The following is a 27,275-nucleotide window of genomic DNA, read 5'->3' on the forward strand; positions in this document are numbered from 1 at the left end:
CAGGACAATATAATGGTATTAAAGCAAAGTAAATGTTGGGTTTTAGGATTTGTAGGTTTACTTTACAGTGTGGTACAGTGTATTCTGATAATCCAAACTGGCTTCACCAGGACACAATGCTTGCCTTAGTACTCACCCTGCACCTTTGTTCACCATCTCTGTTTCATAATTATGTGGGTGCCCTTTGGATAATCCCACCCCATCTCCCACATGATTATGAGGCTCTGGCATGGTGCGGAGAAAGATGACAGGACATTTATGGTCACATCCCACATTGCATGGCAGGGGAGAGTGGACAGCTTATTGCTTATCCCTTACACTAATAATGTTGGCATTAACCCCATATTAATAGTTTACTTGTTACCAAACAAGACTAAAACGCATTGGCTCCAAATCAAAGAAACAAAAGCTTTTTTCCTTCTGCACTTTGATTTGCCCAGAACAAGACTGCTGGAAGGCATCCAAATGGAATAATATGTGGGGAGTTTTTGTTGGGGGGGGGCTGTTTGCACAGCCTCTAAAGCAGCCCAACTGTGTGCATAAATCTAGTTCTGCACATGAATTGCTATTTCTGGATCAAGATGTCTTTCTTGCAGTTTGGTATCAGCCAGTAATATATACTATTGTATACTGGCTAATACCAGTCAGCAGAGAATTTTCTAAAGTAAAAATCTATATAATTATATATTTACTCTAAATGATTATCTAACTTTCTAGACCAGGGGCTCCAAAGCTGTGCTACTCCAGATGTTGCTGAACTACAACTCCCATCATCTTCAGCTACAATTTATTCTGCAACATCTGGAGTACTACAGGTTGAGATCCTCTGTTCCAGACAATAACATAGAATTCTAAGCCACCAGCTCTGCCTGAGAGGTACGGGTATAAAACCTGCTATTTAGAAGGTTCCTAGGATGGAGCTACATATTAAAAAGCAAATGTGGGATTCCCAACTCATTGCTTAAGAAGAAAGGAAGCTGCCGTATACAGAGTCAAACCACTGGCTGGAAGAAGAAACTGGAAGAATTAATTTGGCATAGGGGGGAGCATTTGCAGGGAAGAATCAGTGATGGCAGGAAGGGGTTAATCAGCAATTGCATGTTTTTGAGGGCAGTTCCCATTGACAGACACCATTATTTAACTGTACTGGGAAAGGGAGACAGAAAGCACAGTTTCTGTTGAGTGATATAAAGATTTAAGCACCAGAATTGCTTTGCCATTTCAGGCAAGATAGATGAAGTGTCCCCTTTTTTGGTATAAACACATGGATGAGCTTAATGGACTTTGTGTGTATTTTCATTAAATACATTGATACCAGTGTGATACTGGGCAATTCAGAATGCCTTAATTCTTATCCTATCTTTGACTCCTGTTTTAATGACATAAACCTTGTCCTAATAGTAGCCTTAGCTCTATCTGTCTGCTTTCTTTTATTTACATATTTGTAATTGACAGTTCTGTTTTCAGCAGACAGGGTTAGTGATTTGAAGGTAGTCATGTGAAACAGGTAACAATGTGGAGAAATAAAAGACCCAGAGAGAATTCTTTTCCAAAACTTGTTATACAGCTGCTACCTTGTTTTCTACTTTTTAATGATGCTTTGATGTCAGCTGCACAGGTAATGTAAAATCCTTACCATTGCAAGTATGGTTACCTAATGTTTCATGTCCCAATTTGCATCTCAATTGATAACCCAACTATATTCTTTGAGATAATAAATGCCACCTTTGCACTCTTTTCTAAACTTTATATTCTCTATTCCACCTTTCTGAAACCTGTTCTGTCTTTGTGTATCTTTACTGTTACCGCCAACTCGTTTGGTGGCTACACAGAGATGGGCCTTCTCGGTCGCTGCCCCGAGATTGTGGAATGCGCTCCCTGCTGAGATACGATCCTCTCCATCACTGGCAATTTTCAAAAAACACCTGAAAACCCATCTTTTCACCCAAGCTTTCTCAGCCTCCTAAATTGTGGGAGTTTTAATTTCTGGTTTATTTTAAAATTCAAAACCCGATTTTGGGGTTTTTAATCACTGTAATTGTTTAATTGTTGTTTTAAAATGTTTTTAAATTATTAATTGTTATATTGTTTTTTAATTTATTTTAGCTCTTTACTGTTTTAGTGGTGTGTTTTAATTGTAAACCGCCCTGAGCCATTTTGGAAGGGCAGTATACAAATCAAATCAAATCAATCAATCAATAAAATACTGAACTTTCTTTATCTGTCAAAGATATTGGCTGACATTCTGACCAATGAAGTGCTTACATTGTGCAAAGCTGTGCTAGTGCAAGATTGCACAGCTGTGCTAAAAATGGGATTTGCAGAATTGCGCTCTTGCACTATAGGGCTCTTGTGCATAAGTTCCCTTTAAAACAAATGAAGTGTGGTGTAGGTTGTGCAAGTGCAAGCATGCTTGTGGTGGTGCAACTCTAGTTTGAAATGCAAGCTCTAGACTTATTGCAAGCAGCTTTTGAAACAACTTTATTCTAGTGCAATATCCTTCTGCAAGCGCTTCATTAGTCAGGTCATTAGTTCTTAGCCCATAATCTTCCATTTCCCAAATTGTACTATGTTCTAGATTATTCTAGGCATTCCAGAATGTTGCCCTGGGAGGTCACATTTTTTACAATGTAGAGCAGAATGAGAGGCAATAAATATTTTATGATAGCTTGCCGGTGCAAGGATTTTGAATGGAGTCACCTTTTTGAGCGGTTTCAGATTAAACATTACTAAAAGAAAAAATATTCATGGATGTTTAAGGAAATCAATAGAAGAGCTCAGCTGGGATTCTCCCCCTGCCCCCATCCAGAATCCTTTTTAGTTAGCGCATCATAAATTTGCTCCTTTCAATTCTTTTTAAATTCATGCTTTCAATAGGCAAGGTTTTCTCAAGCTCTGGGAACCAACTGCCTTTATTGTGTAGCCAGCTATTGGCCACAGAAAACTTGCCGGTGATAGATTAGCCAGCCAAACTGCTTGGCAATTTAAAAACAGGCAATTTGCCTTTACAGAGGGGGAAAAATTATCTTCCTTTTCTATACTTTTCTATATGCTAATGTTAGAGCATGCTTTTTCAAGAAGTCTATGCATTTCAAAATGTTAAACTTTAAATGCATTTTAAAATGTGATTTAAATCAGTGTGTGCTCTTTCTAATTTGAATCACTAAGAAAAAAGCAGCATTTATGAAGTTTCTAGTTCTGAATCAAGGAACTGAGGTTCGTGTTCAGGTTTGGTGCCTCTGGGGGTGGGGAACGCTAAGTGGGACCTTTAAAAAGGAGGCGAGCAAGTCCTTACCTGCTTTCCATCGCCCCATGCAGCTTCCTGCTGCAACAGTGTTCCCCCCAAGACCCCTGCTCTCCTCCTTTCAAGGGCCCCACTCACTGCTCCCCCGCTCCTGGCACTCCCAAACTGGTTTGGCGCTGAACCTCAGTTCGTGCACATCCCTATTCTAAAATTCATATAGTTCTTGAAAAATCATGCATACTATGTGGTTGCTATAACAAAATATACTGGTTTGCAAATAGATAAAGCCCAGAAATATACTTCAAAGCCTTTGGTCATGCATGTAGCCAACATGCACTGCACAATTATATCTGCCTAGGGACAAAGACAGGTTTCTGTTTGACTTTTTCTGTACACAGGCAAAGATATTAAACAGGATCAGATACCTCGCTGTATTTACCCGAATCAAAGACAACTCCTAATTTCAGTTAACCCCCTTAAAAATCAGAGGTTATACCTGCATTTACTCGAAAGGAACAGGACTCTGAATTTTTAATACTGGCCTCTGGACTTTTAATATCAAAAAATGGATTCAGATGAGTACAGTAACTGATGCCAAAGGCTGTGGTCCTATGCACACTTATTTGGAAGTAAGTAGTGAACAAACTCTTGAAGCACATATACCGTATTTTACGGAGTATAAGATGCACTTTTTCCCTCGAAAAATATCCGCCCAAATTCAGGTGCGTCTTTTACTTGTAACTTAAACTCATAAGCCTACCCAACAGGTTTGAGGAGGAGGGGGCTATCCCCCGGCAAAGCCTGTTCCAATGCTAAAGGAGGGGGTGATCCTCTATTAACCCCCTCTATTAACCCTGTGCCGCCTATTAACCCCGTGCTGCTCCAGCTCACCCGCCGCCGCTTGGGCCGTGGACTCCTCCTTCTCCCCCGACGCAAAAGCCCTTCTTCAAGGCGCCCAGAGGCCAATTCAAAGTGGTGGCCATCGCTGTGCGTGCTTGCACGCGCCACAGCAGCCCTTCTTCGAGGCGCCCGCTGAAGCAAGGCTGAGAGTCCTTTCCTGGAGCTACCAGGACTTTTCGGTACACACACCCTCATGTTACCGATCATGGAGAAAACGAAAAGGCATTCATACAATGCAGGATTTAAACTCAATGTGTTTAAATACGCTGAAGAACATGGGAACAGGGCAGCAGAGCGACACTTCAGCCCTCCACCGACAGAAAAAACCATTCGCGATTGGCGGGCTGCTAAGGACGAACTAGAAAAAATGAAGAAGACAAAATGTGCAAATAGAGGACAAACTGCAAAATGGCCTAAACTAGAAGATGACGTTCTGAAATGGATTCAAGGACACTGTGAAAATGGCATTGGAATTACAACGAGGATGATTCAAATACACACATGTAAGCTTGCGCAAAAGTGTAACCTAACAGATTTTCAAGGTGGAGTAGGTTGGTGTTATAGGTTTATGAAGCGCCATGGGCTTAGCATGCGAAGCAAAACCAAAATATCGCAGAAAATGCCACAAGAGTATGAAGAGAAAATGTTGTCTTTCCATCGCTTTATCATTCTTCATTGAAAGAAAACCAGTGTGGAACTAGGACAAATCGCAAATATGGATGAAACTCCTTTGACATTTGATGTACCGAGTAACAGAACCGTTGCCACAAAAGGTGATAAAACTGTAACGATTAAAACGAGTGGGCATGAAAAAATGCACTACACTGTTGTCCTTTCATGTTGTGCAGATGGCACTAAACTTATTCCAATGACAATTTTCAAGCGCAAAACAATGCCGAAACCATCTGAGATACCGCTGGGCGTAGTTGTTCATGTACATCAAAAGGGTTGGATGGATGGATGAAATTATGGATTACCAAAGTGTGGGAAAGAAGAAAAGGCGCTTTATTGAAGAAGAGTTCGCTGCTTGTACTAGATCAGTTTAGTAGCCATTTGAAAGATTCTGTGAAAGAGAAATTAAGGGAAGGAAATACAGAGCTGGCTGTTATTCCTGGAGGACTTACATCACAACTGCAGCCTCTTGATGTCTCAATAAATAAACCCTTTAAAGTGTATATGAGAGAAGAATGGAATAAATGGATGATGGATAAAAATCAACATCAATTTACTCCAAAGAGTGCTTTAAAACGACCTTCAATCAAACAAGTGGACCCATGTGGGTGGCTGATCTGGCCGCCCAGCTACTCGTCTGTGGGGAGAGCGGACTAAGCCCGCTCTCCCCGCGTGCCCAACAGAAGCTCTTCTTACAGATCATGAGAAGAGCTTCTATAAATGCAGATTTCATATGGACAAACATATTTTGTTTATATTAAATCCAGTTTTCATTTTAAATTATGTTTTTGAAAGCACTATAATTGCATATTTAAATAAATAAAAATCCAATTCTTTTTTAAAATTCTTTTTTAAAAAGCCTGTTAATTTTATCCACCCTCCACAAGTCAAACACCAAAGTATGAGATAGATAGCTGTTCCCTACCTGCACCCGCCACCTTTCTGCGGCACTGTACTTTCTCTCCATTCTAAAAAAGCCCCACACCGCGTGGCTGCCTCCCTGTTCCTAGTAGCACATGTATAGGCATCGGCATGCACATGGTGTCCATGCATGCCCAGACATGGGCTCCAGGCTGCAGTGGAGCATTGGAGAGGCAGTCAGAACTATAGATATGACTCCCTGCCATAGGCAGTCCATTTGCTTCTTCTTGGTGTGACACTGCTCATACCACTTGTGTCAGCCATGCTGCCACCCCTGTTATAATTTGACCTATAATAGTGACAGCTGAAATAATAAATAAGCTATCATTTAAAAAGTCTAAACAAATCAAAATAAAGCATATTGGTGCTATAAACCAAGACAATTAAAGCATGTTACTCTCATTCTTAGGGAATCATTTCTTTAACAAAGCAGTGATCCATAGAATCTGTCTCAAGAGTCTTAGTGCTTCTTTGAGTAGGATATAGAAAGTTTATTCACATGACCAAATGGGCGGAGCTTGAGGGAAGGCAGGAGTCCAGTCAGGACTCTGCCACCCACACGACTGGCGTGGCAATCAGAAGATGTTGGAAGGAAGTATATAAATAATAGCAGTAAGTCAGTGACTGACATCCAGAACTCCTATTGAAATTAATTAGTCAGTCAGTCTTTATTGTTACGGTCACCGACCAGAACAAATTAATTAGTCCTTTAGAGTAACTCCTGAGAAGTACTATTGAGTAACTTAATCTGGATGTCAGTTACAATCCTTTCCTGATGCCTCACACAGCACCAGCCCATAGAAGCCACACAAACTCACTAATGTTTCTTTAGTTTTGGTATTTACCTGCACCCAAGACTAGGTTTTTTCAAACTTCTTTGATGTTAGAAATTGCTAAATTGTCTTAAATCCAGGGTGCTGTTCCCTTTGGGACATCACAACAGCATTTCAGATTTGGTAGCTCTTGTGATACAACCTTTTCTTTTTAAGTTTCTGTGTCAACAAAAGGACATGTTAGGAACCCTGAAGCAAAGAGAGCCAATGGAAGCCTTCTACATAGAGGACTACATATGGTTAAGGGCTTGCAGTAGCCCTTTATATTTAATTTCTATCTTTTTTAAAAAAAGTTTAATATTGATTTCTTTTTAATCATGCTATTATTCATCCAATAATAGTTCTTCAAAGCCTGCTCCTAAAGTTGCCTATCTTTTAAGGCATTTGTCTTACATTCAGGATTTTCTTCTATTCGAGTAAATATGGGTATGGGGTAAAATTAAGCAGGGACACAGACTTCTGTTGGGAGCTGCTGTAGAACACAGTAAATCATCTCAACTTCTCAGGCAAGAGGCAATACTTAGTCTGTAGCTGCATGTCAATATTATGGGTGTTGTCATGACTAAGGGCTACACATTTCTGGTATAGGCAGGTACTGGGGTATTTAATTAGTGACCTTTTATCAGTTCACATCTGAAGTCTCTAAGCTGCCTGTGGATACAGAAGTAGTCTTGTTCATATTCTGTGTGCTTGTAGAGTTCCTCTGGAGCTTATATCAGTACATAACCCCACCATATATTTGAGGAAGGCATGGTTTCACTTAACATTCAGTGGGACATTTGTCTTTAACCATATGCTACTCTGCAAGCCCCTTAACCAAATGTAGCTCTCTGTGTAGGCTGCTTTCATCAGCTCTCTTTGCTTCAGAGTTCCTAATGTGCCCTTTTGCTGACACAGAAACTTGAAAAGAGCAGCTTGTATCACAAGGGCTACCAAATCTGAAATGCTGTTGTGATGTGTCAGCATAGTTGAAAAACAGGAGAGACTTTCAAATAATGTGGCTGAAGCTGTTCTCCCCCACCCACCGCCCTTCAGGAAAAAAGCATTCAGTGATATAACCAAAGTCTTTATGGCAATCATTGCTATAATACATTGCAGTAAAAAATAAAATAAAGTCATTCCTTGCTACTTCATGAATTTTATTTTTTAAGGATTTTGCATGAGTAATTCTCTCATTCCAAAATGCTCCATACCCAAATGTTCAAGATGTTCAGATTCTGGTGCTTGTGCAGCATTGCAAAAAGGACACAGAAGTTTCCAGCTTACCAAAAATTGCCCACAGATACATATGTGAATTTAAAAAAAACCCTGAAGAAAATGTGTTGTTTAATCATGGGCCACAGTTTTGTAAACTGGGGTATTCTGGAATTACAACACACACACACACACACGGAAAGAATATTTGCGGTTTTAAGTATTTTTAAAGCTTGTTGTAACTTGAAAAAAGCTTACTTAAAGAAAAGATATAGAAAAATCATGAGTTGATCAGTTGCATTAGGCCAGAATTTGTTCTCATTTTCAGAACTATGCACAAAATATGTGAAGTAGTAGAATCTGAGAAAGTTAAAGTGCCCCTTTAAGTTATCAAGTAGCCATAGGCAGTCTAGGATAGCTCTGAAATTAACCCTACACACAAGTTGTTTCCTCATAGGGCAGTCGCAACTGAATGCAATAAATGGAAGCAGCTAATCCGAATTCTCTTCATTCCTTTCCCTTTGATTAAACCTGAAAGCAAGAAACAGGTAACAGATAAGAGCTTTTACCAGATATAAAGACCATGCACTTAGAGCTCAGTCAGTCCGCTTGCTCCAAGTTTTCGTAATTTCCTGATCTCGATCAGCTGAAAAAGGATACAAGAAGCAGCAGAGCTTCTTCTTGCCTCTGTTTTCTAAGGCATCGTTTTAAATTCAGAGTCATCTTCTATTCAGGTTAATACTGTACAAGGTAGTAAGAGGTGGTGAAAGCCTTTTTCTGGGCAGAGGATAGGAATTGATTTTTGTAGAAGGGTTTCCAAGCAAGACCAAGTCTGAGCAGAAGGCTTGGCTGGGTTTAGAGCAGACAGGCAGAGTCAAACAGTGATAGGATCAAGGAGTGTACAACAGTTAAACTCAACAATCAATTAATAACAAGCAAGCACAGGGAAAGCTTTCCTTGATCAGATTGCCAGGAACCACTTCCTGCTTTTTGTTGTTTTTTAACAGTGTTGTAAAATTATATTTACATAAGAATTGGATAGGTTCCCAACCATTAGCATAAATAGACAGAAGGGACAATTTCCTCTTATAGAATTCAGCAACATACACTGCTTTGTTTCAGGAGCTGCATCAAGTCAGGCATGGAAATGGGAACTTTCCTGGATAAAATTAAGCCCATTTAGGATGCATCAGGGTGGAGTGGGAGAAAAATTGTCTCACATGGAAAGCACCATTACAGAATAGCTGTTGTTTCTTATGACAAGAAATGCATACAAATGTTGTTTGAAATGCTGACATTATGAGTCATTTTAAGCTGCGTTGTGATGTTAGTGCACTTCAAACAATATTTTCATAATGCAATCTAAGTGATGTCTTAGGTGGAACACGTTTAGTGTTTTTCTTAGCCAGGATAAAACTAATTTCTCCTAAGAATACCAAAGACAATGCCACTTTTGGCTGCTAATTTTATAAATATTTAATTTTGCATTTAAATTTTCTATTCCCCAGTTGCACAGAATGGTTGGACATTTTTTGTTCTTTTTACTTTTCATCAAGAACAAAACATATTATTAGAATTTATCTTTATCTGATTCAAATATATCACAATTTACAGAGATGTCTTCTGACTTTATAATGGGATAACCCATTAATCACAGTAGCATGTTTGTAGATTTTGGTTGGGAAAATGACTGCTTCCTTGTTTCCCCACCTAAAGAGAGTCTAGTTTATTCAAGTCCTGAATGCTACCCCATGTTGGCTTGCCAAAGAATAAATTTGTTTCCTGGAAAAGGTCATTCTGCATTTTTAAAATACCATGGTCTCTTACAGTTGAGCAAGTACTGCAAAATTCCATTTGTACTTATGGATTAGTTGTAATTGTTCCTTTTATGGAGCTTTACATAAGCTTTAGCGCTCTGCAAAATAATCAGTTGACCTACATATTAGAATATTAGACATGGGGACATTTTTCTTAGCATGGGCTTCTTTGAAATAAGGAAAGGAAAGGCATCCATGGCATCTATTACTCTGACATATCATTATTTAAGAATTAGCATAGACAAAATGTAAGCTAATGATTGATGGTTAAGTTATGAATGAGCTGGGATTCCAAAGGACTTGTATGGAGCACCAGCCTCCCTTCCTATTGCAGCTCCTTGCATCGTTCTAAAAGCTAAATCTGAAGACTGAAAGGTTCTCCAGAGTGGAATGTATCATGGTGTCTCTCTTGGGTAAAAGGTGCCGCATTAAATCATGACATGAATCACAAGGGAAAATCAACAGTTCACAAATCCTAACTTTTGTGTTTTCAAAACATTATTCTTGTGAATACATACTACAGTGGACACAAACTTCCCAAGTGGCTGTTGCAATATCATATCGTTGGTCACATTGGTTTAACATGTTCAATTATTGTGTTGTAGTTCTATGGTTGTTGTTTTTTAAATATACTGAGACGTAGTATATGTGTGTATTGAAGGGATACAAATGCATTAATGAATAAATAAAAACACTATTTTCAACTTGAAGGGTGGTTTCCATGGAAGAAAAAAGGGATGGCTCGCCATGGGGGAAGTGGTTTCCGTGTTGCTGAGATATGTGTCAGAAAGTGCTGGATGCTTTGAAATAAAAAAATGTTGCATAGGACCAAATTATCTGCTAAGTGTGAGAATGGGTGCAGTTTTTAGATGTTTTTGTTTGTTAACTTGCTTCATGATCATCATTCATAATCTCAGTGGAGACAAGATCAAAACCAGGCTTTTAAAAACTTTCAGTATTAGAGGACATGAACTGCTACATGAAAAAATGCAGCTTAATGCTGTTCTCATTCTCTTTCTAAGTTTGTGGTTTCTATCTTTGGTAAATGATAATTTAGTTGCAGCTTTAAATTGTGTGCAGCTGTTGCATTAATATGTCTGTGCCCTGGATCATAGTTTCACACTGAAACTAGGTGGTTTAAAATTAGGTGGTATTAAGACTTTTCTAAACAGCTACTCAAATGGCTAGTAGAAAAAAGTTGTGGTGTTTGTGAATTCACAAACAATTGCACTGTGCATGATTAATCAAGACCATAAAGCAAGTGTATATTTCATGATTATTTGTTTCTGTAACTTAGGTCCTGCTCTTCTACATTGAAATATACTTAGGTGTGCGGATAACCCTAAGTTTGGAATTTAGTATTAGGTGCACAAATTTACCCTTCTGGAAATCTGTCCTTTATGGTTGCATAGAAAAGCTTTAATGTGTTTTGAGAAATGACTAAAGAATTGCAGAAGGTCCAGCAAAGTTAGAGGAGCTGAACAAACTACAATAACTAGGGCTGTATAGTAGGGATGTGTGAATCAACTCGGGTACAAATCAATTTGTAGCTGAATCTAGCCGATTTGGAGACAGAACAAATTGCTCCTGTGGTCCATTGTCTAGATTTGGGTCCAAATCGAATACCGCCAGATTAAATTTGAATCGATTTGAGATTTGGATTCCTCCTATTAATTCCCTCAGATTCTCAGCGTTCATTTTTTTAAATAAGCTAAGCTCTAGTCCTTGTAGAAGTGGAGTTAAGGAGCAAAATGTGTGGTCACTATTTTTCAAGTGTTTGGATTCTTTGGTGTATAATAACCTTTCCTCAATGAATCCCTATGAGGATTCATTACACATCCTCATTTCTTCTATTAAATTTGCCTGTCAGTGGACAGTGCCAACTGTCAACTGCCATGTGCCAACCCTATTTCCCTACCCCACCTGCAAGGCAGTGGGGGTACTGCTCAGTTTATGTTCTAGGATTTCCCCCCCCCAAGTGTTTAGACTCTTTTCAAGTGTTTAGACTCTTAGCCCTATGAGGATAAATTACACACCAAAGAATCTAACCCCCCCAAAAAATCATAAAATATAAACTGAGTACCCAGTGGTTTGTGGTCTGGGGGGTAGTTGGCAGATGGGATGCTACTAATTCCCCACCCGCAAAACAGTGGGGTCAAAATGAACAGAAGAAATGAAGGTGTGTAATGAAGACACCAAAGAATCTAGACACTTCAAAAATTCCAAAAAAATTAAACTGAGTACCCCAGTGTGTGTGCGGGTGGTGTGGAGTAGTTGACACATGGAAGTTGACAGTTGGCACTGACAGTCAAAATGAATAGAAGAAATGAAGGCATATAATGAATCCTCATAGGGATTCATTATGAGGAAAAGTTATTAGACACTAAAGAATCTAAACACGTCAGTCTTCCAAAAAATAAACTGAGTACTCACTGCCTTGCAGGTGGGGTGTGTCTGTAGTTGACACATGGCAGTTGACAGTTGGCACTGTCCAATGACAGTCAAAATGAAAAGAGGAAATGAAGGTGTGCAATGAATCCTCATAGGGATTCAATATGAGGAAAATTTATTATACTCCAAAGAATCCAAACACTTGAAAAATACTTACTACACATTTGGCTCCTTAACTCTACTTCTACAAGGGTTAGAGCTTAGCTATTTTAAAAAAATAAAAGTTGGGGATCCATGTTAAGGGTTAGGGTTTAGAGGAAAGTTTTGAGTGACAAAAACAAATTAAGCAAGAACAATATGAGATTGACAGAGTATATTTTGAATTGAAGATGGAAAGAAGTTCCAGTTTGCAGATGTGTGGTATGAAAAAGGAAACGTAAAGGGCAATATAGGCAGTGAGAGAGGGTATAAACTAAAAGGAGCAAATGGAAAATTCACATTGGATCTTGTCCATTTTTTCTTGAATAATACAAGGTCTTGCTTCAGCAGGAAAAAAGGGGACAGACAACAAGAACTGCTGTTATGAGCATATGTTGTGATAGCTCACTATGTACTTCCATTATTTTATGTAAAATAATAATTATACCTTCAAAGAGTAATTTTCGATGACTCTTATTGAAGTAATCACTGTTGACTCCACCTTTTCAGTGTTTAATTGATGAAGTGCTAAGAAATTGCTGTTTCATAGCTGAGCATTATTTCTCAAGCCAAGAAAAAGCTTTTATTTTGATAACCCCATAAGGATTTTCTCTCTCATCCAAGATGACTAATGAATACAGATCCCAGATTTGGATGTTTAACAGCTAGAAAGCTTTAGAAATTCAGGAGGGTTTAGAAATTGTTGAAAAGCATCATGGTGTTGTCTTTGGATTAGTAATGTTGACAAAGAAAAATATCTGATTACTATGCCCTCCACATTTTAGGTTTTTTAACATCAAATTTGATCTTAGACCCATTCATGTCCTCCTTGGTCCTCATTTACTCACAACAATTGCTGTCAACTTCTCACAGGATCCTTGTTTATATATTGCCTCTAATTAAATTGCAGCATATTCATCTTAAAAATGTACAAAAACATAGTTACATTAGTAAATACTAAGGGTATTCCAAATTTAACAGCCCATATTGTAATTAGGAAATGAGATACCCCTGTGGGTGCTGGCTCTTTTTGCGTTTGCCAGCTCAATCTGCAAAAAAGGACATTAAGAGCAGGCAGCAATCAAACCTAGAAAACTCATTGACTATCTTGCTTTTTATGTTACAAGTCATAGCATTAATTAATGTAAACTATGAACTTAACAGTACAACATAAAACATGTTCTTCCTTAGCAGTCTAGTAAGTGCACCTTGAAATGTGTTTGTCTCTGCCTTAATTAAAAGTCTTTACCGAATGCCGGTAGAAATTCACTGTGGTGTTAGTAGGATATTGTATACTACCATTAGTCATTATAGTCTTTATATAAAAGTGAAAATATATGAGGCTATTCACACGACACAAGGGTAGCCAGGCTGCTTGTGTCGTCTGGAGCACCAAGAGTTCTCCACTCCTGGCTATTGCAGAACACAGTAGTCCAACTTTTTAACCTGGCATTTAGCCAGCCTTAAAGGAGCCTTGATCGCTGCCAGGCTAAAAGGCTCCCCCACACTGCCTGCCCGACCAGTTATTTGGGGTCATGGATATTATTTGAATTCTAAAGAGTTGTGTTTTGGTTTGTATGTCAAGTTACATATGGCTTTTAAAAACCAAGTATTTAATTATAGCCAGACCTACTTAACGTGATAACTATGGAATCCAAGCACTGAAACATCAACTTCCCACGCAGCATTCTGCCACCTCTTCCCCAGATACTGGACAGAAATCTTTGTATGTCTTCTGAAATTCCAGACTTACAGAAAACATGGTGGCCATAGCATCCATTTTGCATTAGATTCCTTCAAACATCCTACTTGCACAGGTTTTCACTGTACACAGAGTAAAATAAATTGGTCATCAAAATTAACTGTAGGACAATAACAGTTTTTTTTCACAACTTTGTAGCCTTATTGAACAGGCTGATTCTCAGAAGGAAAGTATTCTAACACAGAGCATTGGGTAGCATTGATGGGACCATTGTTTCCGATATTGGACTAGACAAACAATTTGTCATACAAATCACAGTAACTGATGAGCAGAATTTTCAATTAGCCTCCAAAGAGCAAAGCTCTAATGCAGTAAATGTTTGATTAATTAATTACAATATTAATAATCTGGCTTTCCATGTGAAAATTCTCAAGGCTGCTTAAAAATACAAAATGCAAAGACAGCCAACACATTCTAACAAAAATTGAATAAATAAAAAACAAGCACAACAGCCACTATCTCTTATCACCATCTTCTGACATTGAGGTGGGGGAGGGAAACAACATTAGCAGAGCCTCTGCTATGCAATGGAGCCCTAGAGCAGGTTGCTGTCTCTCACACAATTATGACTTATGCACATCCCTAGCATTGTAAGCTGCCACAGTAGCACTCTTAGCAGCAATCATAGCCATAAGCTCAACTACAGCAACTTCAGCTACATTTTGACTGAGTAGATATTGCCATTCAGATTGCAGAGAAGTGAGTGAAGCACAAGTTACTTTCAAGGCCAGACAAGAAGCTCATCACAGCAGTCACCAAGAAATATTACACACACACACACACACACACACACACACACACACACACACACACCTGCCACTGTCCATTTCTCACCACAATACTATTTCACCAAAAGAAAACCCACACCCACACAACTCAAGGAAGGAAGGCACCCAAGTTCTGCCTTTGTCAACCTGAGATCCAGCAAAACCAGATAATTATAGTGGCAATAGCACAGCATATTATTATCAGTGCCAAGAAGGAAAAAACCCTCACAAAATCAAAGCTATCTTTCTCCTCTCTTGATGTATCCTCTTCTTCAACAGAGGCACACTATAAGGACTCTTTCTGCTTCCCATTCCCTTAGAATACATTTTGAAACTTCCTCCTTTTGTGTTATTCCCTCACTCCACCAGCCAATGGGCGAACAGTTGCCCATGACAACACTTGATTTGTATGATAACAAGCCAACCAAGAAGCAAGGGGATCACAAACCAATTGGAAGTCAGTGCCAGAAAACCTATTAGCAAGGGAAAAACAGGCCTCCAAAATGGTGCTCGAAATGTCAAAATGTTTTGATGAAACAGGGTTGTTCTGCTCAGAGCTTGAAACCTTTATTTAAAGGTTTATTTAAAGGTTGTTCTGTTCGGAGCTTGAAACTGCCCATTTCGAGTTCAAACATTTCAACAATGAAACATTCTGCACATCCCTGCCTTGCATCTCCCCTGCTATGGTTTTTCCTTCACTGTTCTGTGCTGTCTCTTTTTTGTTTTGTTTTTTTGGAAAGCACATATTGAGGACGTTCACATCGGTGGGTAGCAGGGTAGGGGGAGGGCTGGTTAAACTCACCTTCTCCCCCAGAATGCACTCCCAGATGATCTGCACATTCAGTGCATTGTGGGATTCCCCCAGGAGATGGGGTGCTCTAGGCATCCGTCTCTGTGTGTAGCTGGGCAGGAAGCAGCCTGAGCTTGCACACAAGCAGCAAGCCGAGATTAAGGGAGTCCTCACTCCCTTGACCTTGGCTAACGGCCGGCCGGGCTAAAAAGCCAGACTACGTGGTCCTGCCCCGCTGGGATCAAGCCCGATCTGGGCAGTCCTCACATGCAGCCTAACCCAGGTTGGGCTTCCCTAGCCTAGATTAGGCTGCATGTGAGAACAGCCTCACTGAGTCAGGATAAGGCTGTTATTACAGTAGCTGTATTGCTTTTCTTCCATCTATGCTTTTGAATGACTGTCATAAGACCCATATGTCATGCTGTAGAAGTTACTTTTTTCTGTGGCGGCATCTGGCATCTTGGCACAATCCATAGATCTTTCAGGCAATTCTGGAAATGTCTGTAGAGCTGTTGTGTTTCTGCTTGCCTATAAGCTGCCTTGGTGTTTGAGTTGCTGCTGTTTCCTGGGCCAGAAAAGTATCAACACTGAGGGATACTGTTGCTTGAAAGATGGTGCAATTAGATTCCTTATTTTAAGTTAGTCCTGTTATTTAAAACAATTGGTGGTTTTAGTATGGAAAAATGCTTTTCTGTTTACTTTTCTGCTCTGCTTTAGGAAGTCATAATTAGAGAATAAATCACTGTTACCTTTCAGAAGACAGCTTGACCTTGCCATCAAATTATTCTTTGGCAAGTACAGTCATCAACTAGTCTTTCCTACATCTTCAGATTGCTGTTGACGCTATTAGAAAATCAAATTAGCAGTAGAAATGTGTCGCCACATAGCCGCTAATGTTTTTCAGTGATATTTCAATAGGGCTATATTGTTATAGCTGTTTACCTCCTAATGAATAGTTCTGTGCTGTAACTTCTTTGAAAAAGAAATGGCTAGTTGCTTCCTTTGCTGGTGCAAGCTACAATATTTTCCTAACTTAGGATTTCCATCCGCTGAAGAAATCTTAGAGGTGACAGGAATTGGTTAAAAATATCTCAACACTGTATTCTGCTAAACTTCTGAGACTAGTGCAAACTGATATGGACAACTGAAGGTGGATTAAAGTGGTTAAATGCCCTTGGACTGGGACTATCAGTCTCCTGTCAGATGCTTCTTTCTGTACTTTGAGAGAAGTCTGGTCCAGGCATAGGCATCCTGAATAGCTATGTCTGTATCCATTCTGTGCTCTTTTTCACTTATAGGTTGACTTGGTTTAGCACTCCAGTCTCCCACTGCAAACTCAGAGTAAGTTTTCAAGATGTTGGTCATCATCCAAACTAAATTAGTCATGCCCAGGTCCCACTAAAATTAATGAGACTCATGACAAGCCATCTTCTTGATTTCAATGGTGCTTAGTCATGAACAACTGTGGATGCTGCCCATTGAGATGACATAAGTAGCGCAACCGGAATAATTATTAAGGAACCAATAAGCTTTGTTTTAATACAAATAAAAAAGATATTAAGAGGCCATGAGCAAAGGATTTCTGCTATCTTCATTGCTTGTCTAAAAGGGCTTAAGAATTTATTTAGGTATACATCAAATTATGGTGGCATGGTGGTATGTGCATTTTCAGCTGAAGGTCTCCCCGGCCCCTGCACCCCCCAGTCCTGACTCAGGGGAATGAAAGATTTAAAGAGTCAAGTCTTCAAATGTAGCTGTTTCTTCTTTGTCTGAGAGTTTTCCAGGGATCTGATGTGCTGACACGAAAATGAGCAATTACAGAAAATTGTGGAATGAAAAAGCTTGCTTGTTGTATTGCTCATAGCAGGGCTGGACAGACTTCAGACTTGCAGGATCTACTTTGTGTTTTACTAGAACCTGAGGTCCACTAACCAAGCTAAGTAAAAAATAAAGACTTAAGGCACTGAACATCAAAATAAGGAACAGGGTGCCAGTGAGCATGCTCAGCCCAGAAATTTGTTTTCAGTATCAATACCCGCAGTTGTTTCCCAGAAAAATCCACTCTGGAATTTCCTCCAAGCAGCTTTCCTTGTTTCAACAGCAGCCTAATTTAGTGAGGGGAAAGCTTTTTTGTTGCTATTGTTGAGTCAAAAGCCCTTGCAGATCAACTTCAGATCATCTAAAAATGTATGTGTAGATCTGATCTATCTTCTGCCTACCCACCTTACACATGTGAACTTTGATATGCCTGCTGCCATAGGCTACAAAACAACTATTTGATGCTTTTCTTCTAAACAAAAAAATTATTTGTATTTTGTTGAAGTTTTAACATCTTGAATTGTTGAAGTTTTAACATCTCGTGGGCCTGCTGGATAGAAAGGTGGATAGAAATGAACATTTAAAAGTGTGTGATGACAAATGGTGGTGGCTCTTACCTCCTAGCGAACAAATGATTCACCTAGGCAGACATACATGTAAAAATAATTGTTCTGATTAGACTTTTCTATATGTCGTTTTGCCTCCCTCTAGAGGGACATGTAGGTATTTTAGACATTTCCCCATTCTGGATATTAATGTTTTGGAGATCTTAAATAATAATAATAATAATTACCACTGCTAGTAGCATGGAAAATGCTACCTCAAATCATTCAGAAATTTACAAGTAGATCTGAACTACCTCCTGGCCGCCCCAGTTTACAGAGCTGAGCCTGGATAGGTTTGATGCCAGAGGCTACAAAATATGTTTGTCATTTTCCTATTGCATGAAGAATCATTTGAACTGGGCCTTAACCAAGTCATTAACTATAATATGCTGTGCTTATCTTGCGGCTGATGAAGTACATTCTTGCCTATCAAAGCTCATGGCACCATATAGTAGCATTTAAGGCCTACAGACATTTCTGTTCTTTTGATGCTATAGACTAATAAGTCTGCCCTTTTGGAAGCTCATTTGTCTGTAATTTTAAATATTATCAAAATCTTAAGTCAAAGTAGGCAAAAAGGAGGCACCATTGTGTCTAGTAATGCTCTATACCTGACATACAAAATATCTTTGATATCAAGGATCAAATATTATACAGTATTTGGCTTTTGCGTTCATATGATAATATTATACTTACTTTGGAATTATATTATGTAATTGTTTTAGAAGCATTCTTTTTAGTAAAATTGTTAAAACATTTTAGTTTTTGTTTTGCATAATGAATTTCTTCCTCTTAATTTTATGAAGCTGAAATTCATGACCTTTTCTGGCAAGCGTGGTTCTACTGAACCCACTCCTGTATGTTTGATTCTTTCATAATACTTGAACAGAACAGTCATCAACAATTAAATATAATCTTAATACAAATATTTTAAAAGGAATATTTTCCTATTGAGATGCATCTTGCTGCCAAGTGGGGTGAGTCCTTGGTTTTAAATTTCTCTTTATTGACCAGGCCTACAGAAAGCTGCCAGATCTGACTTCTTTTCCTGACTATTTTCTTCTCTCCTCTGTTTGTACATTGCTAACACTACTATGACTAGCACTACTACTATACAATGCACTTGTATAAGTTGGCTAATGACAGGGACCTCAGTGGATCTTCCTTCCTTTCTGCCAACTGAAGTTTTGCAGTCTGGACCCTACATTAGGAGTTGAGTGGAAATTGGTCTCAAGAGGACTCTCCTTTGCTTTCCCTCCCTCTACCAACTGGAAGGGAGCTGGCAGCTGATGGGCTGAAGTTGCATTATTTGTTCTAGAATGCCTTTCTATGACAAGTCTAAATGCTGAGCAAAGGAAGGAGACTGCAACAATCAAGAATATCTCACTAATATGAAGTAAAGTAAAACACCACAAGCATTTTCCAATAGAAAGTAAAGAAGATATCTCTCTCTCTCTCTCTCTCTCTCTCTCTCTCTCTCTCTCTCTCTCACACACACACACACACACACACACACACACACACACACACACACACAATTTTAAAACTCCTGATAAAGCACAATATGAATTTTCCTCTTGGAAAACGAAAAGTGCAGGCTATATGTGCAGCCAAACACATGGGTGGCCAGTTGAAATTGAACCACATGGCAACAATTCTACATAATACGCTGGCTCATGAATGCTGTCCAGTTCAATGATGGCATTGCAGACATCCAGAAAGAGGGTTTGCATTGCCAGTGTTAAAATGTCAGGAGCCACTTTGGGAGCCATATTCTGCAATCTTGCCCTGTGCAGCTGTGTCACATACAGCTACAAACCTGGAATGGAACCATGCATGAGCCAAGCTTTTTCTATAGCTATTTGTCTTTAAAAAAAAAAAAATGTAAACAAAATATAAAAATTGACAGAATCTAAACTTTATTTTATTATAGAATACTCTGTTTTGAGTCAGTTGGGGGAAGGTGAGGAACTGGCAGCTATTTTCATATGTGTGTTATATAAATTTACTTTAGGAACAGATTTAAACCTACTTTAGAAACAGATGAGGTATATGTTGACCTTTTCAGTGCTATATAAAGAATTTGTTAAATACGAATTGACATCCTGTTTCTACCTTTTTGTTGTTGTTGTTTAAGGATCCCAGAAGCAAGCACAAGTTCAAAATTCATACGTATGGAAGCCCAACCTTTTGTGACCATTGTGGATCATTGCTTTATGGACTTTTACACCAAGGGATGAAATGTGACAGTAAGTAAGTTTTTTCTCATGCTATTAGACTTCTTAAAAAATTAATGAAACCATTAGGCAATGATCTTCTTTGTGACAGGAAAATATTGTTTCAATTTTTGTTAATTACAGGCACAGCTGACCTTTTGAAATTAAAATTTGAACACTTCTAGCATAAGAGTGTAAATGAAACAGAGCCTTCTCCAGTGTGGATTTTGCTATAGCAATATGTTAATGGAACCTTACTGGAAGAAAGAACTATCATATCCAATCAGCCATTGGTCTGGAACATTATGGTAAAAGCCATTTTAAAAAGTACAATTTGTGGTCTTACAGTGCTTCTGTACTGTCTGTCTGACCATTGTCCCATCTTGATTGCTTCTGAACCTGACATTCTCTGATCACAGGCAGTACAGTATTATATCATGACATGACCTTTCTCATTATATGGGAGTCAGGAACCAGTTTCTCACATCCTTTCCTGGAGAAGCACTGCCCACTTGTACTTTTTTAAATTAGCCTCTGCTTATGAAGGAGAGAGCAAACTCTTTACAAAACATTCCCCGATTTGAAGACCACAGCAACCATCATTCTGTCTGCTAAAAGTGCACAGTCTGTCCTTCTCACTGGCTCCTGTTGCCAAGCTAAGGGAGAACAGGCTCACTTTGTTGTATTACTATAAATGGAATGCTTTGGCTGGATACACAAGAGAGGTGCATGGCCCAGGCCAGAAGTAGCAGCACCATCCATGACTGGGAAGCAGGGCTTCAGCCATCCCAAGCATTTCAAATGACACTTGAAGCCAATCACTAGTGGGAAACTATTAAACCCCCAAACAGGAATAGTTTTAGATGTTATACGTTCTGTAGGGAAAGATGTAAACATGGGCGAAGCTTACCATAGCAAGGCACCAGGGATCTTAAACTGCAGACTTTGGCACTGTGACCTAGGTCCCTTAATCTTTCCACCCTATGACAGCTTGCAAGCAGAGGGAACTGCTGGGTTGATCTGTTTCATTGCATAGCCACCACTGCAGGTTTCAGAAAGGATAGCATCCCAGTGTTGTGAAGAGTCACATATGGAACTAGTCCGGACCTGAAAAGCTGCAGCTTAGGTGCAGGCTGAGCTACTCATATGACAGTTCCCTGCTTGATTCCCCATTTGGCTGTCTCCGGGCCACCAGCCCCAACACTTACCTCCCCAGAAACAGAATTCCATTGCACCATTTTGTCTAAAGCCCTTGTTTCTTCTGTAACAGGGCAAGGGGAAGGAAGCAACCCACCCAGCGCCTACTACTACTTCCATTGTTCAAAAGCAGGCAAATATTGCTCAGTTCTTATACCTTCGGAGGGTAATCAGTCTTTGATATCTCAGAGGGAATCCCAACTCTTCTTTTGATGGGAAGGTTAGTAGGGTCAGACATTGAAGGTCTAGACGGCATGTCATGATAGATTTGTCTCTTCAGATAGAATATTGTCTAAATTTTCCAAAGTTCTTGAATTATTTAGTCAGGCTTGCAGGTCTGGAGTCCTATGTTCTCCCTCAACCTGGAAAATCGCTTCCCTGTTTGCTTCTCATTTAGCCAGAGAAGTTTGATTTCTAGCCTTGTTCAAGGAGGGTCATGAAGACTGTGTCAAATCTTCTATTTGTCAAAAGGGCCAGTGGTTTTTATATACTGGAAGATTCTGTTATGTTTCTTAAAGAAGTCATGGAATTGCTTGCAGGGCCGTAAAACCTGGATCAGGTTTTATTCGTTAGGCTGTCTGTGAATCAAATAGCTTTCGAACCTATCTTCAGATACCGTGAGAAATTCTCAAGCAATTCCCCTTTGTTGTGAATACATCCTCTGAGTTAGTTGTTACGATGCTTGGGCTTTGGGCTCGAATATAATTTTTATGCCTCATAACCTATGGCTGTGAGTCCAGTTCTTGGTAAATATTAACCAACTACCCATTCTAGGGATTCAAAGTTAGTAATTACAACAAAAAGATGATGAAAGCAGCTATTGTCAGAAAGAACAAAAGCGTTTATTCCTTTCAATGTGCATTGAGTTGCACTCCCCCTCAGTCATTTTAAAAATAGTAAACTTTCACATATGACTAATTAGATGGTTTACAAGCTATTTGGGGATTCCTTAGAAGCCTTATGAAGACCAAAGACAGGCAAGTGAAGTGATTTCTTAGGTAGGATGAGCGAGAGGCTCTCATCCAAGGTATTCCTAGCGGGGAGTCTTGACTGTGCTTCTTTATAGTTCCTTATATTTGCTCATGTTGGCAATCAGTACAAGGTTCAGTCAGCCCATCTTCTGACACAAATGATTACCCAAATATCCATGCACCTCTATAGCTGTCTGTTCTGGAAGTCCAGGGCATCAGCCACATGATTCACACTCTTAGGTCTCATGGGGCGTATCCAGCTTTTAGAAAAATCCACCTGGGACCATCTGAGACATTTTTCTTCAAACACAGTTGCACTTGAAGGAAACCTGTTTACAAACTCTGATTCAAATACAGTATGGCCACCAGGGCTAGATAAAATGCCTCTGACAGATCCTGATATGTGTGAGTGGGTCACCTGTGCTCTAAGCCTTCAATAAATTCAGTATAATATTTGTCTCCTACCATTTATTCAGTCAAGCTAGGAAAATCATCATGTTTAGACAACATTTTGTAAGCTGTATTATTGAGGGGAATAGTAGCCATTTTGTGTAGAAATGCTGCAGGTGCTCTTGCTGCTTTTGACACTACTAGTGGCTTTCCTGTTGGGTCAAGACACATCTTCTGTAATCCTGTATATTTTTCTCTCTCAGTGTCTTCTGTTCATTAACCAAAACGAACAAGCTTCTAAGGCATCAAGGCAACAAGTGACAGTGAAGGAGAGGGGAACACCTTTCCAGCAGTTTCTTTAGTCAAAATCTCCATCCCAAACTGTTTTTTGTCCTGCAGGAGAAAATATGCAAGTGTGGATAATGTCTCCATTTCAGCACAAAGCACTGTAGCTTGGATCCTATGGACTTTGGGCTTAGAAGTTTCCCATAACCACCTAAAGCAAGAGATCAGTGGCTGATACGCCAGCGTGGTGTAGTGGTCAGAGTACTGGACTAGGACTGCGGAGACACGAGTTCAAATCCCCATTCAGCCATGATACTTGCTGGGTGACTCTTGGCCAGTCACTTCTCTCTTAGCCTAACCTACTTCACAGGCTTGTTGTGAGGAGAAAAATAAGTATGTAGTACACCGCTCTGGGCTCCTTGGAGGAAGAGCAGGATATAAAAATGAAATAATAATAATAATACTGCATGCATTCGTCTAATGTCAGCTCACACACTGTGCTAGTCCCTGCACTTCCAAAGTGTGGACACTCATACACCACAGCAAAAATGTTTTCAGAATTCTCCCTGTACTCCTGAAGCACTGTGTTAAAGTGGAACCACACTGATGTGTTTCCACTTTAACGGCACTTCTGAAGTACAGGGAGAGCTCTGAAATTATTTGTGCTCTTGCACAAGAGTGCCGGCATTTTGGAAGCAGTGGGGCAAACACTGCATGCAAGTTCATGTTAGGAGCATGCATGTGTGGTGCAGTGGTTAGCATGTTGAACTAGGCGTGGAAATCCCCATTCAGCCATGAAGTTCACTAGGTGACTCTGGGCCAATCGCATATCTCTCAGTCTAACCTACCTCACAGGGCTGTTGTGAGGACAAACATAACCATGTACATCGCTCTGGGCTCCTTGGAGGCAGAGTGAGATATAAATGTAATAAATAAAATAGTCAGGATGTCAGCCACACATGCACAGTGGCAATGTTGATGGACTTGTGCATGCATAGTGGCTGTGTAAATCAATGTACTTGGAATTTTGAGCTTCCAGTCATCACCATTTCTTTGTAACATAGAATGCTAAATTGCTTCTTTTCTGATTTGCAGCATGTGATATGAACGTTCACAAGCAGTGTGTGATTAATGTCCCAAGTCTTTGTGGAATGGATCATACAGAAAAAAGAGGGAGGATCTATTTGAAGGCTGAAGTTAATGGTGAAAAGCTGGAAGTCACGGGTAAGAAAGCTGCTTAGAAATGGCAAGCCTCATTTCATGTTTGCTCATTTGCATTTTATAGGTTCCATCACAACAATTCCATACTGGATTAAGATAATGCATAGGCTGACGTAGAAAGTTTAACATGTACTTTTCTAGCCACTAAGCTGCAAGGCACACAGATAATTTTGGCTGTAAGAAACATCATGAGAACATTTTACTTGTAAATTTGAAATATATTTTTCATGGAGTCAGAACTTCAAACTAATTGTTAAAATACAAAGGAAAATCAAGTCTTCAGAATTCTTAACACACAATATAGGATTCCATACCACACACCATCAGAGTCAGCTGTTTTCCTACTGCCACTCTATCTGCTAATCAGTGGTGATTTGGACTGAGGCCAAATGTTCTTGTAGGCAACATATCAAATATAGTATAAATATGTATTTTTGTTTTATTTCTAGGCTGCCTTTCCACATGAAAAGCTGTTTGCTCCCTGCCCCCAGAGATAGTTTGGCATTTTACATTTGTTTTTTAATTAATCCTTCTGATTATATTGTTTTATTAAGACCATAGTATTCTTAAAAGATTTTGTGTCTGTGATGCTACCTTTTTGAACCTCAATTTCAAAGCTGGCTTAGGCCAGGTTGATTTTTGCCCCAGTATCTCCTGTGCATATTGTATACATTTTCTGTAAAACAATTTTCTGGTCTATATCAGGGAATAGAATGAAGGCTTGGGTTGAAAATGGGAAGAAATGTGGAGCTATAGAAGGAACCATAGTTTGTGTACATAGCAACTCTAATACATATACACCCCTGCTAACTGGGCAAAGAGGCACCTTTTACCGTGGTGATTCTCTTTATTTAGCAGGGGGAGAGTAACTGGCCCTATCCACTAGGCTTGAGCCCGAAACATTTCGGCGGCCATTGAAAAGGCCGCCGAAACGTTTCGGGTGGTGGGGGCGATTCGGCGTTTCGGCGCCGGCGGGGGTAGGGCTTTAAGGGCGGGGGAGAGTGTACTCACCCCCCCCCGCCGCATTTCCCCTGCCGGCGCTCTCGGAATTAGAAGCCCCTCGGGACGGCAGCGTTCCTCCCTGCCGTCCCGTTGCCCCCGTCGGCCGGAAGTGGCCGGAAGTCCCGTTTGCGCGTGCGCCCGTCATGCGCGCGCGTATGGCCGTGCGCGCGCACGACGGGCGCACGCGCGAACAGGACTTCCGGCCACTTCCGGCCGACGGGGGCAACGGGACGGCAGGGAGGAACGCTGCCGTCCCGAGGGGCTTCTAATTCCGAGAGCGCCGGCGGGGGAAATGCGGCGGGGGGGTGAGTACACTCTCCCCCACCCTTAAAGCCCTACCCCCGCCGTGCCGAACAACCTTTCGTGCACATCCCTACTATCCACCCCCAACACAGTACTTCCAGTGACTGTTGCTGGTGTGTGTCTTACGTTTCTTTTTAGAATGTGAGCCCTTTGGGGACGGGGAGCCATCTTATTTGTTTTATTTCTCTTTGTAAACCGCCCTGAGCCATTTTTGGAAGGGCGGTATAGAAATTGAATTAATAATAATAATAATAATAATAATATAGTAAGTAATTGAAAGCCAGCTCACTTGAGATGTTGTTAATAAAATGAAAGCTCAAGGCAAACTAAGAAAAAAGTGAGTATGTGCAGGTTCGATTCAGTGGCATCTATGGGAAAAATACTGTTAGGGTATCATTCCAACGCTTCTTGGTCTAGTATTTGGGACTTACTTTGTTTCAAGGAATCTCAGTGGCTGCCTTCCTATAGTACAGTGTTAGTACACAGTAAAACTGTTTTGTTACCCCTGTTCCTCTGCTCACATTGAGGTGATTGCTGTTATAATCATCATATGAGTTGCTTAGTGTTCATATCTAGTGATCCATTCTGTGGACACAGGATGTGCAGCATGGACATATACATTCCATTTATATTTATATACTTATACATATCCTGCCTCCCAATAAAAGGGGCAACCTGCATGTTTTAGAGTCCTATGTGTGCACTGAAGTTCCAGTAAGACTCTGGATCAGGGTGGCAGTGTGTTTACAAAACTGAGTCATTATCATCTTATCAATCGAATGTTATTATTTTGTGTGTTTGGCTTTATTCTTGACTGTGTGAATGTTAACTGGTTTCAGATTAGAGAGCATTGTGTGACCTTTTTAAGCTATTGACCAGCTGGGTTACTGTTTTACCTCAACCTGCTGTAAAGAATGCACTGGTTTAAAGGTACTGAAAGGTGGTGATCTTGCAGGTGGGGATCACAAGCTGTTGCTTAAGTTAGGTAGAAGTTTTAATCAGACCTTGACTGTCGGGCTTTATTTAAAGGAATTCCTTTGCCTTCAGCATTCTGATCTGTACCACTCTTTAAATCTCCATGCTTCTGGCCTAATTGTCATAGCCCTTAGAACAGCTTAATGCTGTTGTCCATATACCTCTTCTGTGCAATCTGTTTCAAAGCCAAATTGTTAGGAAAAACTTCCCCCCCTCTCAGGTCAAAATCCCCCTCCTCAGCTGTACAGGTAACAGTGGCCTATATCCTTTTCCCTGAGGGGGAAAAAGCAACTGGGGATTGTTTTGACCAGGACACTTCTCAGGCAAGGAGAAGGTTAACTTCAATTCCAGCTGCCTCCCACAACTGCTGCTTCCCACAACTATTATTCATTTTATATCTGTCTGTCTATCTATCTATCTATCTATCTATCTATCTATCTATCTATCTATCTATCTAAACACACACACACTCAACTGTGTATAAAATGTAGTTTTTCTCCGCTGTCATGCCCTTTGCGCACTGAAAACATTAGAAGTCATTTTACTGCAGCACAAATGTGTTAAACAGAACTCAGAATCTCACCTATGTTGTTCCAGATTCCAGACTAATACACGAAATATGGTATTGCTTAAGGGGGTTATGCAGATTGGTGTGAGTATCAGCACAGTCATGGATAAGATTTGACTACAAATTTGTTTCCTTCAGGCAGCACATGCTTTCAAACAATGGGCAAGCACATAAAACAATCTGCAGCGCAAATAGGTGTGCCTTCCACAGTTCTGAGGTACTCCTTCAATATACC

At 40.0% G+C, this 27,275-nt stretch overlaps 1 protein-coding gene across 11 annotated transcripts in view; it reads left to right on the forward strand.

The window, feature by feature from the left end:
- PRKCA (protein kinase C alpha) overlaps positions 1-27,275 on the forward strand; it is a 306,310-nt gene that overhangs the window by 168,180 nt on the left and 110,855 nt on the right. For 10 of the 11 annotated variants that reach the window (XM_053298397.1, XM_053298399.1, XM_053298401.1 and 7 more), the window contains exons 4-5: positions 20,050-20,161; positions 24,067-24,195. In XM_053298397.1, the coding sequence (XP_053154372.1) occupies positions 20,050-20,161; positions 24,067-24,195 (241 nt within the window). Of the gene's footprint in view, positions 1-20,049; positions 20,162-21,398; positions 21,546-24,066; positions 24,196-27,275 lie in introns of those variants that run through there. The other variant, XM_053298408.1, reaches the window with a different exon arrangement.

Source organism: Hemicordylus capensis, chromosome 2, assembly GCF_027244095.1.
Source record: "Hemicordylus capensis ecotype Gifberg chromosome 2, rHemCap1.1.pri, whole genome shotgun sequence".
Classification (NCBI taxonomy): Eukaryota; Metazoa; Chordata; class Lepidosauria; order Squamata; family Cordylidae; genus Hemicordylus; species Hemicordylus capensis.